The 17,015-nt window shown below is 42.9% G+C and overlaps 1 protein-coding gene across 2 annotated transcripts in view; it reads right to left on the reverse strand.

The window, feature by feature from the left end:
* Positions 1 to 17,015, reverse strand: part of tbxas1 (thromboxane A synthase 1 (platelet)) — a 217,652-nt gene that overhangs the window by 180,053 nt on the left and 20,584 nt on the right. For both annotated transcript variants that reach the window (XM_048549363.2, XM_048549364.2), the window contains one exon: positions 1,402 to 1,495. In XM_048549363.2, the coding sequence (XP_048405320.1) occupies positions 1,402 to 1,495 (94 nt within the window). The remainder of the gene's footprint in view (positions 1 to 1,401; positions 1,496 to 17,015) is intronic.

Below are 17,015 nucleotides of genomic sequence, written 5' to 3' on the forward strand. Positions count from 1 at the left end.
AGGTTAGTAGGTCGGAAATGAAGGTGCGGCTGGAGGTGGGAGGAAGGGATGGGTGAGAGGAAGAACAGGTTAGGGAGGCAGAGACAGGTTGGACTGGTTTTGGAATGCAGTGGGGGGAGGGGATGAGCTGGGCTGGTTGTGTGATGCAGTTGGGGGAGGGGACGAACTGGGCTGGTTTTGGGATGCGGTGGGGGAAGGGGAGATTTTGAAGTTTGTGAAGTCCACATTGATACCATTGGGCTGCAGGGTTCCCAAGCGGAATATGAGTTGCTGTTCCTGCAACCTTCGGGTGGCATCATTGTGGCACTGCAGGAGGCCCATGATGGACATGTCATCTAAAGAATGCGAGGGGGAGTTGAAATGGTTCGTGACTGGGAGGTGCAGTTGTTTATTGCGAACCGAGCGGAGGTGTTCTGCAAAGTGGTCCCCAAGCCTCCCCTTGGTTTCCCCAATGTAGAGGAAGCCACACCGGGTACAATGGATACAGTATACCACATTGGCAGATGTGCAGGTGAACCTCTGCTTAATGTGGAAAGTCATTTTGGGGCCTGGGATGGGGGTGAGGGAGGTGGTGTGGGGGCAAGTGTAGCACTTTCTGCGGTTGCAGGGGAAGGTGCCAGGTGTGGTGGGGTTGGAGGGCAGTGTGGAGCGAACAAGGGAGTCACGGAGAGAGTGGTCTCTCTGGAAAGCAGACCAGGGTGGGGATGGAAAAATGTCTTAGGGGTGGGGTCGGATTGTAGATGGCAGAAGTGTCGGAGGATGATGCGTTGTATCCGGAGGTTGGTGGGGTGGTGTGTGAGAACGAGGGGGATCCTCTTTGGGCGGTTGTGGCGGGGGCCCTTTAGTTTTACAGCATCTGTCCTGAATTTGACTTTATTGGAGTATGGACAAACAAATGTCAATGATTAACTTTTTAAATTATTAGGAAACCCAGGTAGATTTTCAATTGTAAGATTCTTGTACATAAAGTTACAGAAAGACAATTTCAGCTATCACATCATGATGGAAATAAGGGAATGAATGAGATGTATCTGAATCAGAAAGACAAATTGTGATGAGGGATAACATCAACCATAATCGCTTCAATGAAACGTGGTAAAAGCATCTAATTTTATTCTTAATCATTCAAAAGCCTTCAAATATCCCATTGCCGGTAATAATCACTTGTGTTAATGTTTCCTGGAATAGCCCTTTACCAGTTTGAGCCTATATCACCTTCATACAAGAATATCTCGTCCTGCAGTTGCGGTTTAACTTGACATAGAATATCAGATTACCATTTTTTTTCCATTATTATCTTGCATCCAACCCAAGATCCTACCAAATTCAGCCTCATTCAAGTTTTCTTTCCCTCTCCAATCACAAATCTTTCTCCATGTAAAGTTTCTCTAAGGACCTTACCTGTTGGAAGAGAAACATGTTGCCTACGAAAGGAAATGGCTTTGGGTGCGTGATTCCAAGCCTTTCCAACTGAGAGTATGGTGCCACTGAGTACCTGTAAGGAACATAACCAAAATAAGTGACAGTGCTTTTCTGGTGAATGTTTGCTCTTTCTCTCAAAACAATTCCTGCTGAGCAACAGTTCTACAGGTATCCTCCATTACCTCAACAATTAGGCCATCCTTCAGATAGGAGCGGCAATGAAATAAGTGACTTTAGAAGGAGGGGAGGGCATTGCACTGAAACATTTTTGAATATCCCGATGATAGAGGGATGCTAATATATATTTTGTTGCTTCTTCAGAACAAAATCTGACAAAAATACAACTAGGCTCGCAAAGAAATCGAATTTCAGAAGTCCTGAAGATTGGGCTAAATGTACTCAAATGCTTAAGAATTCCAGCAAAGTGCCCAGTGGACGCAAAAATAGAAAGTAAACTGATAGTTACTCATTTGTTGGAGATAGTGGATGAAGCAGAAAATATTGTCTGCTTGTTTAAACTGAGAGGAGAGTTAGGATAACAGCTGTTTGGAGCAGGAACACCAGCACATGCCAGTTGGGCCAAATGGCATGATCTGTGCTGTGGGATTCTGCGCATTATATAAGACAGCTGTGGAAAAATTTAAGAGACATGGTAGTGCATTGCAATCAGAGCACTCTAAATATAAGTAACACAACACAAAAGGTTTTAAGCTTCGTTTAAGGAGCAACAGAAGAATCAATGCAAAAAAGAAACTGTTGAAAGCAATCAATCAGGAACCAATCAGATTAGAGCGCAATAGTGGTTACTTAGGCATGAAAGAGAAACTTGAACAATCGACACATGTTATAATCACTGTTATGACCATTGGTGCAAAGAAACAAAACTTCAACAAGGAAGACTGATAAACCAACCAAGTATTATTGGTGTGGTCATGGACATTCCCTACCGACCCAACACCTTCCTCACCCCAGAGATGTTGAAGGATCAAGAAGTAAAGGCAGCAATCTGGAAGCACAAGTGTCTATTCACGAGTGAGCTGTCACAAAGTTGGCTTCTGTATTGATCCAAAAAGCAACGTAAGTGAGGGGCACTGGGACATTCTGAGAATATGACAAGCGATGAGATAAATGCACGTGCTTGCTTACTGTAGAAATACTCATGTTTTCAAGGTAAAGACAGCACCTTAGATCCCTGAGAGGGAGAAACCATTTCAGTCAATTTTTCGGTCAAAACAAATGAGGAGAGTAATCCAACTGAACTTCACCCCAGGCCTGCCATTATTAATGTCTTGCCAACCTGGCTTATCCTAGGTGACATTGAAAAATGCCTGAAAGCACTAGGCACAGTGCTGATCTTGGACTTTCACAAAGTCCACAAAGTACTGCTGAAAACCTGCACAGCAGAGCTGAATGCCACCTTCCTGTACTGCTGTGCCACAGGCAACTAACCAGTTGTGAGGAAAACAACCTAGGTAATTCCTACTCACATTAAAAAAGCTAAATCTGAGCCTCCTCCTGACTGACTCATTAGCCTTCTCCTATCATCAGTAAAATGTTAAGTGGAATCATTAGAAGTGTCATCAAACACGTTGAGTAACCAATAACCAGCTCACTGAGGATCAGTTCTGGTTCTGCCAGAAACACAGGTCCACATGTTGTTTCAACCATGTTCTCCCCAGTGTCCTGACTGATCAATGAGTTCTCAAGCCACATCACATTGTTGTTCGTGGGTTCTCACTGTGGATAAAATGGCTGCTGCTATTTCTTACATTACAGATGTAACAACTGTTCAAAACTACTTCATCAGATGTAAAGTAACTAGGACATCCCATGGTTGGGAAAATGCTAAAGATAAGTCATTCATTTCTTTTAAGTGCTCATTGAACATGGGCATCAATGGCAAGGCCAGCATTTATCACCTTTGAGAAGGTGACGTTGAGCCACCTTCTTGAGCCAGTACAACACGTTTTGTTGTTACAACCCAAGTAATATGAAACAGGGTGCTCCAGGATTTTAATGCAACCACAGTGAGGTATCCAATGCAGGATGGTGAGATGGAGGGAAACTGTAGTTGGTTTCATTTCCATGTTCCTGCTGCTATAGCCCTCCTAGGTAGTAGAGGTCATTATTTGAAAGGACGGAAAGCTCCGTCAAAAGGTCTTAGAGTACATCTTATTTATGGTACACACTGCTGCCACTATGCACCAGTGGTCTAAGAAGTAAATGACTGAAGTGGTGAATGGGCTGCTAATCAAGTAAAATACTTTGGACGAGATAGTGTTGAATGTCGTAAGTCTTGTTTGAGCTTAACCATCCAGGTAATTGCACTGTATTCCATTCACAGCTCTAGCATGTGCCTTATAGATAGTGGAAAGGTTTTGTGAGGTCAGGATCAGCCTCTCATCAGTGCACAAAGTCACTGCAATTTTGTCTAACTAATAAACTAACAGTGATTCCAGGCAAGGAATCCAGTGAAACTGAAAGTCGAGCAAAGTCAAGATTAGATTTATTTTTGTGGTTAGAAACAGAGGCGTGGATCATTTATCTCCCCAGTGCCATTCCACTAATGAATAAGTTTGTGATGGAACCCTGACTCCGTATACCCAGCTTTCCCCCATATCCCTTAATACCTCTAGATAACAGAAACCTATCACAGTCTTAAAATTGCGCCAATAATCATTTGCGGTTGAGTCATCCAAGTTTCTTCCAATATTTCATGTTGAAGTCTTTGTTAATTTCATTTCTGAAAGGTCTGGATCTAATTTTTATACTGTGCCAAAAATTCTTAGACTCACTAATCAATGAATTTTTTTTTACTCTATCGACCTTATGTTCTCATAGCATCTTGAAAATTTTTACCAAATCACTCTTAACTCCTCCATATCAAAGCAATAGTTTGTTTAATTTTGCATTTGTAATTTAACCCGAAAGCTTAGGTATCATTCAGGTAAAGCTACTGCATTCCTACATGGCCAACATACTACAGTCATTTCTGAAGAATGGTCTAGGCCCGAAATGTTAGCTTTCCTGCTCCTCTGCTCATCCAGCTCTAACACCTTGCTATCTAGCACTATTGCCTGGCACTTGAGTGGCACAAATGTTATTTGCTCCTTATCAGCTCAAACCTACAACTTATTCAGGTTTTGCCATATTCAGGCAACGTCTACTTCATTATCAAAGGAACTGAACAGAATTGAACTGTGTGCAATCTTGAACAAACATCCCAATTGCTGACTTCAAGACAGAGCGAAAGAACTTTAGAAAGCAGCTGAAGATGAACGGACCTAGGACATTGCAGAAATTCCTCTGGGCAGAATTGACTTGGGCCTTAGATGATCAAGTAAATGTCACTTGACAACTCTCACAGTAACATTTTGGATCATTTTGTTAAGAACTGAGAGTTGACCAACGTGGCCATAATTGGCCAGATTGGATTTCACTGTGTTTTATTTTAGACAAGACACACTTAGGCATTTCCCAAATGTTAGGTTGATGTCCTTTTCAACTTGCATTCAAATTGGAGAAAGGCTGACTCAGAAGCTGAGTGAGAGGAATAATCAGCAAATCTCCTAACCCTTGTTTGAGCTGATGGTATGACACTTTTATGGTGTATACCATGAAGTTGAGAATTTCCAGGCTGATCCCTTCCAAATTTATATCAGCCTGCTGCCACCTCTTGTGGATCTGTCCTGATGTTAAGACAGGACATACAAAGAATAATTATGGAGGAGTGCAAAGTACTGACCAGTCCAGAAATATAAAAATGCTACTTGGCATTACGTAAAGCACCAGTCACTTTAGAAGTAAGTCTGCTTAAAAACATACTGATCATTGTTGTAACAGAAAGGCACCTCTGCACACATTGATAGCTTCAAATGAGAAAACTTTTCTGCCCTGTAAAGGTAATGTAGGGTTAGCCAGGCTACAGGATAATCAGGAAGTTATAATGGTTCAAGGGTCAGAGTGATGCTATGAACAGATGGCACAGAGCGCGGAATATTTGATCACTGATTAAAGCTAGTCGTTATTCCAGATGTCACTGTTTTTTTGAAAGTTAACCTAATATGTATTCAAAATGTGATTCAGACCTTTGCTATTCCCTTCCCCCACATGTTCAAGCTCATCATTTGAACTCAAAATTTGAACGCAATTTTCTCACAAGCAGTAATTGGGGACACCTGGTAACCTGTCAGGTTTCAATAGTCAAACAAAAGTTGATGAAATATTAATTCCAAATCACCTGCTTTTTACCATGCATCCTTCATAAAGAATTCTGAAATGTCAAATCTAGCATTTATATTTGTTGCAGTCATCTTTGTCCATGTTTGTCGCTTGGCAACCAGTACCTGCTCACACAGGCCAAGCTGGACTCAAGGTCCTTCCGTAACTCTTGTCCAGCAGTTGTCTGCTGAATGGTAGAAGATCAATCAGCGCAAGATTTTTTCCACAGAGTTGAGGATTAACCTATTTTTGTCTTCTCTACATAGTGCTACTAGGACAACAGCATGAAAGGAAGTAGCATTAAATTAACTAACACCATCTTCTGTGGGACTCTCTTCTTCATGCACAATGAACCTGTTTTTAAAAAATGCAATCCAAATAGTTGCTGTCGGCCCTCAGTGTGAAAACTGAAGAAAACCACACATGTATTATTTACTGAAAATAAAAAACGTTGGAGATCACAGCAGGTCAGGTAGCGCCCATGGAGAGAGCAAGCTAACGTTTTGAGTTGAGGTGATTCTTCATCAGAGCTGATGTGAAGTGTGGAGGGGGATGACATTTATGCAACAGTAGTGGGGGAGGGGGAATGCTGAGGGAGAAAGGGTGTTGAACACGCTTTCACCCCCAGCACTCCATTCCACCCCACCCCCCAAACTATTACATAAATGCTGCCCCGACACACTTCACATCAGCTGTGATGAAGAATCACCTCGACTCAAAACGTTTGCTAGCTCTCTCCACGGGCGCTACCTGACCTGCTGTGATTTCCAGCATTTTTTGCTTTCAGTACTGATTCTAGTACCTGCAGTAATTTGCTTCTACATGTATTATTTAAGTCTCAGATTCAATACCTGTCATTGTGTTGAATTAGCTGGGGCAGAAGGCAGGGCAAGTCCAACCATGAACCAGCAGCCACCTGCTAAAAGGTGCAAACATTCCTGTGGCTGTCGATTAGTCACAAGTTGTACCTCCCTGTGATTTTCTCTATGACTAAACAGTCTGCCAATACTTAGAATGTGAGCTCATGAAGACTGGATGTGGAGCGGTGCTGTGGGGAACTTACAGCTTTCAAAGTTGTTTCTCAGCCATTTGGTATAACTTTGGATACCTGCACAGTTTTATGGTGCTCGGTCATATTCTCCAGAGCCATCCAAGATGCCCTGGTAGCTTCACGGCCATCAATCCTTCTTCTTGGTATTAATATAAGTCACCAGTATTATGTGAGGAAGGATATCCACATGAAGTCATTAGGGAGAAAGCAGGAACAGGGTACTGAGTTGGATGATCAGCCATGCTCATTTTGATTGGCACAGCAGACTTGAAGGACTGAAGGGCTTATTTCTGTTTGTATGTTCTATGTTTCTATGTCTATGCAATTTTTCCTTTTCAATAACATCCTGTTCTCAGACAATCAAATGGAACATATGGATCAAACTCTTTACTACAGTGAATGCACCAGATGCTTGTAAATAGTCTGACTGACACTGATCAGAATTCAAGGTACAGATCGTTTCCTGAATGACCATTCTTCTGAAGTGTTATTCCAGATCCTGTAACAACTGTTGCTATTTTTGACTATCCACTCTCTTTGCTATTATCTTTTGATGCTAAACTCGAATCATCCATGGCGATCCATACAGGCAGCCGAGAGCCCCATCTACATAAGTGGAGAATTCATTGTGAATAGCCGTGTGCACTCGAGCAGATACCTCTGGTGCACCAGATGTTCTGTTCCATTTGATCTCAAAGCAGTCGCAAAATATACAATCACCGCCTAGCTGCATGAAGTACATTCAGGTTTGTTAAATCCGACCAAAGCAAGTACGTCACTTTATTACAGTCACTAACAGGGGGGTTGCAGAAGAGGCGCTTATCTATTTCCAAACAATGGAATCAGAATAGGGAAAGAAAATAGGGAAGCATTTGCAATTTGACAATGAATGATGCCAGGACCAATATTCCAGCTAAGATAACACGGTGTGAAGCTGGATGAACACAGCAGGCCAAACAGCATCAGAGCAGGAAAGTTTGACGTTTCGGGTCGAGTCCGTTCTTCAGAAATGGGGGAGGGGAAGGGGTTTCTGAAGTAAATAGGGAGAGAGGGGGAGGCAGATAGAAGATGGATAAAGGAGAAGATAGGGTGAGAGGAGACAGACAGGTCAAAGAGGCAGGGTTAGAGCCAGTGAAGTTGAATGTAGGTGGGGAGTTAGGGAGGGGATAAGTCGGTCCAAGGAGGACAGACAGGTCAAGGAGGAGGGATGAGGTTAGTGGGTAGGAGATGGGGGTGGGGCTTGAGGTAGGAGGAATGGTTAGGGAGGCGGAGACTAGCTGGGCTGGTTTTGGGATGTGGTCGAGGGAGGGGAAATTTTGAAGCTTGTGAAGTCCATATTGATACCCTCAGGCTGCAGGGTTCCCAAGTAAAACATGAGATGCTGTTCCTGCATCTTTTGGGTGGCGTCACCATGACAATGCAAGAGGCCCAGGATGGGCATGTTGTCCGAGGTGGGGGTGGGTGAAATGGTTCGCGACTGGGAACTGTAGTTGTTTGTTACGAACTGGGCGTAGGTGTTCCGCAAAGTGGTCCCCAAGCCTCTGCTTGGTTTCCCCAACGTAGAGGAGGCCACAACGGGAACAGCGGATACAGTATATCACATTAACAAATGTGCAGGTGAACATCTGTTTGATGTAGAAGGTCTTCTTAGGGGCTGGGATGGAGGTGAGGGGGGAGGTATTGGGGCAGGTGAAGCATTTGCTTCGGCTGCAGGGAAGAGTGCCAGGGGTGGTGGGGCTGGAGGGGAGTGTGGAGCGGACAAGGGAGTCATGGAGAGAGTGGTCCCTCCAGAATGTAGATCAGGGTGGGGAGGGAAAAATGTCTTTGGTAGTGGGGTCAAATTGCAGATGACGGAAATGTGGGAGGATGATGTGTTGGATTTGGAGGTTGGTGGGGTAGTACATGACGTCAAAGGGATTCTGTTTTAGTTATTCTTGCGGATACGGGATGTGAGGGATGAGTTGCGGGAAATGCTGGAGACATGGTTGAAGGCATTTTCGAGCACTGTGGAGAGGAAGTTGTGGTTCTTGAAAAAAAGATGACATCTGGGCTGTTCGGGACTGGAATGCCTCATCTCAGGAGCAGATGCGGTGGAGGTGAAGGAATTGGGAATAGGGGATGTCATTTTTACTGGAAGGTGGGTGAGAGGAGGAATATTCTAGGTAGTTCTGGGAGTCGGCAGACTTAAAATGGATATCGGTTTCCAGGTGGATGCCAGGGATGGAGACAGAGAGGTCCAGGAAGGAGAGAGAGGTGTCAGAGATGGTCCAGGTAAACTTAAGGATGGGGTGGAAGGTGTTAGTGAAGTAGATGAACTGTTTGAGCTCCTTGTGGGAACACGAAGCGGCACCGAAACAGTGATCAACGTAACGGAGGAAGAGATGGGGGATAGGGTCAGTGTAGCTTTGCAAGAGGGATTGTTCCATGTTTCCTACAAAGAGGCAGGCATAGCTTGGGCCCATGCAGGTACCCATGGCCACCCCCTTTGTCTGCAGGAAGTGGGAGTGATTAAAGGAGTTCTTAAGGGTGAGGATGAGTTCAGATAAGCGGATGAGGGTGTCAGAGGAGGGGTACTGGTCGGGCCTGCGGGACAGGAAAAAGCGAAGGGCCTTTAGGCGATCTGCATGGGGAATGCAAGTGTATAGGGACTGGACATCCATAGTAAAAATGAGGTGTTGGGTACGGGGGAATTAGAAGTTCTGGAGGAGGTGGAGAGTGTGGGTGGTGTCACCAACAGAAGTAGTGAGTTCCTGGACCAAGGGGGAGAAAATGGAGTCCAGACAGGTGAAGATATGTTGAGTAGGGCAGGAGCAGGCGGAGACAATGGGTCGACCAGGGCAGTCAGATTTGTGGATTTTGGGAAAGAGTTTTTCTTTGGAGGGTAGCTTCTTTAAGGTAGGCATCCTTAGAAGAGGTTTCGCAGTGGGGTTAAAATTGTTACACAGGTAGTTAGGAACTGCCGATGCTGGAGAATCTGAGATAACATGTTGTGAAGCTGGATGAACACAGCAGGCCAAACAGCCGAAGCAAGTGCTACACCTACCCCTATACCTCCTCCCTCACCCCCATCCCAGGCCCTGAGAAGACTTTCCACATCAAGCAGACGTTCACCTGCACATCTGTTAGTGTGATATACTGTATCAGCTGTTCCCGTTGTGGCCTCCTCTACATCGGGGAAACCAAGTGGAGGCTTGGGGACCACTTTGTGGAACACCTACACTCAATTTGCAACAAACAACTACATCTCCCAGTCGCGAACCATTTCAACTCCAACTCCACACACACCCCTGCCCCCACAATCCACTGCTCAGATGACATGTCCATTCTGGGCCTCTTGCATTGCCAACAATGACACCACCTGAAAGATGCAGGAACAGCATCCCATATTTCGCTTGGGAACCCTTCAGTCCAAGGGTATCAATGTGAACTTCACAAGCTTCAAAATCTCCCCTCTCCCGACCACATCCCAAAACCAGCCCAGCTAGTCTTCACCTCCCTAAACATTGCTCCTACCAAGTCCCACCCCCATCTCCTACCCACAAACCTCATCCCGCCTCCTTGACCTGTCCGTCCTCCCTGGGCTGAACTATCTCCTCCCTAACTCACCACCTACATTCACCTTCACTGGCTCTAACCCTGCCTCTTTGACCTGTCTCTCTCCTCTCACCTATCTTCTCCTTTATCCATCTTCTATCCGCCTCCTCCTGTCTCCCTATTTATTTCAGAATCCCCTTCCTCTCCCCCATTTCTGAAGAACGGTCTCGACCCGAAACGTCAAACTTTCCCGCTCCTCTGATGCTGTTTGGCCTGCTGTGTTCATCCAGCTTCACACCATGTTATCTCAGATTCTCCAACATCGGCAGTTCCTCCTATCTCTATACCAATATTCCAGCTGGTAGCCGTCACCATAAAGGGAGCTTGGAAAAGGTCAGCCTTTATTTTCTTGAATTTCTAGGTTTCTATCTCCCAGTCAGAGGGTTTGATTTTCTGTGGTGACACCTTACATTCAGTTTCTGGCACGTGCTTAAGCTCAGAAATTTAGTGAGAATGTTAAAACAATTTTTTGGCAGAGTTGCTGGTGCAGTTTGAGCTTCCCTCACTTCCCCCCGTGTATTTTCATCACCATAGAAATTCATCAACACTCTTATGTGTGTTTCCAAAGGTAGTTTATCTTGAAGTTTCTAAAGAATCTCTCTTGGACTTATTTGTTTGATACACATAATCCGTAGACTTTTTTTCCCCCCACCAGATCCGGCACACATTTCTTCAGAGATACTAAGGGGAGCGGAAATCTACTGTTGCAGAAAGATAGTAGATACTTGGCTATTTTCTGGGAATCCTGGTTTGGATTTGAACTTGCAATGCAAGAGCAAGTCAGAGATTGAAAATGAATCAAGCTCTCCTGAAGAGACAGAAAACAAGCTCTAACAATACATCCCAGCTGAAAAAATAGTCCCAATTTTACCACTCGGTTGCTCCACGTAAGTTAGAAGTTCCATCCATCATGAATTAAACAAGAGAAGTTGGGGCCATCAGCTCAGGTTTCTTGGGTAGTACAAGTAACCTTGGAAATCCAAAATGGCATCCACAATGTACAGATACTTGGGGAATAAATCACACCAAATACCAAATTGGTGCAGACAGAGCGAACATTTTCAAGAAATATGCACAACAAGCAGCTCACCACATTGATTAATGCATTATATTGATATGATGGGAACAGTGATCGTGTCAGTTTGAATAAGGTCAAACAGGCTCACAGAGAAAGAAGGTGAAAAAATATCATTTTAGACCGAGACCATAATCAGATTTCTAACCAAAGCATTAAAACAGACACATGAAGCCAGTTGCTTTGCTCTTAGGATAAGAAGGTGATTCAGGACCATTTCCAAATCTCGATCCTGCCCTGGCTGTGAGAGACAATAACCGGATTGATCAGCCAATGGCAGCTGGAGGCTGGGCTCTAATCTTTAGGTTTCCTCTAAAGAAATAGTTAAAAGCATAAAATAAACAGTGGCCATAGATGTCAGGTATACCTTGGAAGAAGGTAAGTCCCTCCACAGGATATCCTACAGCCACAGGGTGTTAAGAAATGACCATGGGAGTCATTTTAACAACAATAATGAAAAGCAAGCAAGATTGGATGAACTGCATTACATACATATCTCATTTCTATGCAAGTTATCTCTTCACTAATGTGATTTAAATGTGTCATCAACTACTTACAGGTTAGTTACAGATTGATTGTGTCTGAGTGTTTCTGATTCAAGAGTCATAGAGTCACAGTCATAGAGCTCTGCAGCCATGGAAACAGACCCTTCGGTCCAACTCACCCATGCCGACCAGATATCCTAAATTAATCTAGACCCATTTGTCAGCATTTGACCCATATCCCACGAAACCCTTCCTATTCACGTACCCATCCAGATGCTTTTCAAATACTATAATTGTACTAGCCTCCACCACTTTCTCTGGCAGCTCATTTGATACACACACCACCCTCAGAGTGAAAACATGGCCCCTCAGGTCCCTTTTAAGTCTTCCCATCTCACCTTAAACATATGTCCTCCAGTTTTGGACTCCAGTCGCTGGGGAAAAGACCTTGGCTATTCACCCTGCCTATGCCCTTCATGATTTTATAAACTTCTGTAAGTTCTATCCTCAGCCTCTAATGCTCCAGGAAATATCACCCCTGCATATTCAGCCTCTCCCTTTAGCTCAACCCTCAAATCCTGGCAACATCCTTGAAAATTTTTTCTGAACCCTTTCAAATTTCACAACATTCTTCCTCTAGCAGGGAGACCAGAATTGAACACCGTGTTCCATAAGTGGTCACATGACCTCCCAACTTCTATACTCAATGCACTGACCGATAAAAGTTATAAATTCTCTCTACAATTCTTCAGGAGTACAAAAGGCTGCAGGGAGTGATGTGACAGGGTGCTGAACGAGCTTTTGCTGATTTCATGTTTATCACACAAACCACTCCAAGGCATGCACACATTATGAAGCCTTCCACTTAGAATATAGCAAAACTGGGAAAATGAACAGCAGTTACACAGAGCAGAACAAGCTTCTCGAAGAGTGAGGATGAGGACGTCTTTTAGCAGGAGGCTATCTGCACAGCAGGTTCAGGGTATAATTTTCTTGCCTGAACTAAGTGAGATTTATGCTTTATGAGCTATGTTCTCACTGAAAACTGTCACCTGCTAGTCATAAACTCACCTTAAAGCAGAAAGAATTGAATTGTCAATGACAGCTTAGGTAATTGTGGCAAAGAATATTTCAGTCTGACCCCCTCGCTAAGCTGAAGTTGGAGACATGTGCAAGATCTTGTAGTTTGCCATCACTGTTAGAAGATTTTCTATTCAAATTAGATTTCATTCATTCTTGCCAGAGAAAACAGGTGAATGAGCATAGACTGTAAGAGAATTTAAGGCTTCCCCTTGGTGAAAGGTACCATTTGCTGAATGTATCTCACTTTCTGAATGTTCCTTACTAAATCTGTCATATATCAGAAACAAAGGGATTCTAATTCCTCAATGTCCAGCTTGTGTGTGACCAAAGACAGCAAAAATACAGATCAATACCCAAAATCATGGCAGTAGTTATGACAGTTTTGTTCTGTAGCGGTCTGCTGTACCATTTTTTCCAAACAACAGCTATCCACTGACAACATAACTGATTACTTCAATCTGCAGTCATTTACAGATATACAGCAGCTTACCAATACAGCTCAGGAACAGAAGAAAGGTGAAAAGGAAGATGAAACAGGGAACAGGAGAGAAGAAACCAAGACAACACCTTTCTGTCAGCTCAGTGATGGATAGTTCTGAAGTGGAGTCATGCTGGGCTCGAGGTGATGACTCTGTTTCTCTCTCCAAAGATGCTGCCAGACCTGCTGAGCTTCTCTCCCATTTTCTGTATTTGTTTCAGTTAGGGCCTTGCCTATTTTATCCAGATGACTTACAGAGGATGATGTGAAATCCCTTGAACAGCTTGGTCTATGTTTCTGCCCAGACCGACCGTGAACAATCTATTTAGGCGCAACGACAGAGTGCTATCTCAATTTCTGTTGGGTCCAAATCAAACCATCCCTCTATCATACGCTATAATTTTTTCTTGATTATAATGTAGAAGTGAAAGTCATTAAATTAAAACATCTTAATACACATTTCTAGACATACAAACATATGAATAAGGTGCAGGAGTCAACCTTTGAGCCCATTTTGTCACTTCAAAATATCATTGCTGTTCTGATTCTGGTATCAAATCAAACTTTCTAGACACTTCTTGCACCCTTTGACTGTCTTGTCAATGGATCTCGCTAACTTAGCCCTAAGTATATTCAATGATGCTGCCTGTACCTCTCTCACAAAGAGAATTCACAGACTAATGACCCCTCAAAGATAAAAACGGTTCCACATCACTGTCTGAATTGAGAGATCCCCTGTTTTTAAACTGTTGCCTAGTGCAAGTTTCTCGCTTAACAGGAAACATCCTTTCGGCATCCATCATGTCAAATCCTTTCAGGATCTTGTATGCTTCAGTAAGATCATCTTTCATTGTTCTAACATCCAACAGATAAAGGCCCAATCTATCCAATGTTTCCCCCTAAGACAACTCCACCATCACAGGAATTAGTAAAGCAAATGTTCTCTGAACTTCTTTGAATTCAATGTGTCCTTTCCTAAATAAGGGAGTCAAAATTGTACACAATATGTTTCGTCAACACTTGAATAAAAGCAGAAATTGCCTATCTTTGCATTACTCTTCTTGCAATAAGACAATATTCTATTTATTTTCCTAATCACCTGCTATTGTGACTAATGTACCAGGGCACCCAAATTCCTCAGTAACAGGGTTCTGCAATCATTCTCCAAAAAGAAACTATACAGCTTCCCTATCCTAACTAACTGAAAACCAAAAGAGCTGTGGATGCTGTAAATCAGGAACTAAAACAATGTTGCTGGAGAAGCTCAGCAGCTCTGGCAGCACCTGTAAAGGAAAAAACAAAGTTAATGTTTCGGGTCCGTTTTTTTCCTTCACTGATGCTGCCAGACCTGCTGAGTTTTTCCAGCAACTTTGTTTTTGTCCCTATTCTACCTGGTGCTCAATTCACACTTCCCTACATTGTACCCCATCTGTCATATTTTTATCTCCTCACTTAATCTACCTAAATCACTTTGCAGATTCCTTATGCTGTCTTCACAACATGCTCTCCCACCTATCTTTGAGTTATCATCAAATTTAGTAGCTATAGGTTTGGTTTCTTCATCCAAATAATTTATGTAAACTGAAGATAATTGGGGTCCTAGGACTGATCTCTATGGCATTCCACTTCTACATCTTGCAAGCCCGAAATGGTCCATCCAAACCCAAGCTCTGCTTCCTGCTTGCTAACAAATCCTTTATCCACACTTAAACGTTACCCCTACACCATGAGCTTCTGTTTTGAGTAGGAACCTTCAATGTGGCATGCTATTAAATGCCTTTTTGAAACCCAAGCACCAAATGACATGTCTCCCTTTTTACATATAACATGTTACTTCCTTAAAGAAGTCTTATAAATTAGCCAAACAACTTACCCTTCATAAAACTATACTGACTCTGCCTGACTGCATTAATATTTTCTACACACCTTGCTGTAATATCTTTAATGAAGATGCCAACATTTTCCTTATGAAAGATATTAGATTCTCAGGCTTGTGGTTTCCTGTTTTGTGTCTCCCTCCTTTTTCGAAAAGAGGAATTCCATTCAGTATTTTCAAAACTAATGAGATCTTTCTGGAATCTAGGGAATTTTGAAGAATTAACTAACTGCATCTATTTTTGCAGCACTCTATGAAGAACCCTATCAAGTCCAGGGACATGTCAGTCTTAAAGTTCTATTAGTTTCCTGGTTAGTCTGTCACTGATCATTTCAATTATTTTACATTCCACTCTCACTTTCACGTTTTGATTCAGTTATTTCTGGGAATTTATGTGTATCCTCTATTGCGAAAAAACTGATACAAAATGTGTGTTCAATTCGTCTGTCATCTCACATTATTTAATTCCCCAGACTCTCTTTCTGTAGGACCACTGTTCCATTTGTTATGACTGTTTAAGATATCTGAAGGAATTTTTCTGTAAGATCATGTTTATGAATTTCTTGAGGCACTTCAAGTCATTGAAGCTTGACCCCTGGCACTGATCCTCCTAACTAGCGGCTCTCATTGCCTTCTGTCATGTGATTAGATGGTCTCCAGCCACAGTACATACACAGAACATCACCTCTCCTTTCTTTGAGAGGTGCCAGAGAGCTGTAGCCACCGTAGCCTTGCTTTAAATGCTGCTAGCTGCTCACAATATTGCCTGGTTTCATCATCAGTGCCCAATGAACAGCATAGTTAGTTGTTGCTAAATCCAGCAATCATTCAAATGAGTATACAGTGTGGTGTTAGTGTGCTGTCTGCAATGCAACTGAGGGTACGAATTTATCCTACGTACAGTCCCATGCCTACTTACATATGCTACCCTAGTTAACCCTCCAATCTTTGGGCATCTAGGAGCACTAGGAGCAGACTTAGTCCTCACTCTACGCAAAATTCCAATATAAATGGGATGGAATGCAAAAGTGGAGACTGATTTGTGTCCCTCACTTTCCAATACAACCCTAAATTACTTTATAGCCCAACTCACCACCATGAACACGCAACTAGTCAGTTGCAAAAAGGGGGTGCATAGTGGATCATTAGTTTGTTTTTCAAACCTTCCCAGTTGTCCTTAAAGTCAATTTATTAGTGATTGTTTACTTCTTCATTTATTGAATAAATTTGATCCATACTTTAAAAGTAAAACAAGGTTCACTGTGATGATTGTCCATTTTTGAAGAATGAACTGAAATCTTATTGAGGCATGTAATAGTCTGCCACTATCAATCTGCTGTCTAGCCATTAGGGAATAGCAATCAACTGGTTGTGTGTGGATATTCGTTCAGGACAGGACCGACATTGGCTTTAATCGTCCCTCACCTTCACTGGTTCCACAGCACTCAAGACACAAGTGGTTACTTCGAAAGAAAATGGAGCTGGCTGCCCATTTATTTTGTAAATACAGTTCAAAGTTTTATGGGGCTTTGATAGAGAAAATAAGGAGCAACAGTTTCCATATGCAAGACAGTTGGTAACCAGAATATACTGATTGGAAATAGGTTGGTCAAGTGGATCTCATAGACTCTGAGTTTCCTGATTGGACCAGGTTAACAGCTCCAATCAGGGAGACCTGACTGACAGCTTTAAAAATGAATGTCAGGTATTTCCCTTAATCTAGGGACTGG

This window comes from Stegostoma tigrinum, chromosome 18, assembly GCF_030684315.1.
Source record: "Stegostoma tigrinum isolate sSteTig4 chromosome 18, sSteTig4.hap1, whole genome shotgun sequence".
Lineage (NCBI taxonomy): Eukaryota > Metazoa > Chordata > Chondrichthyes > Orectolobiformes > Stegostomatidae > Stegostoma > Stegostoma tigrinum.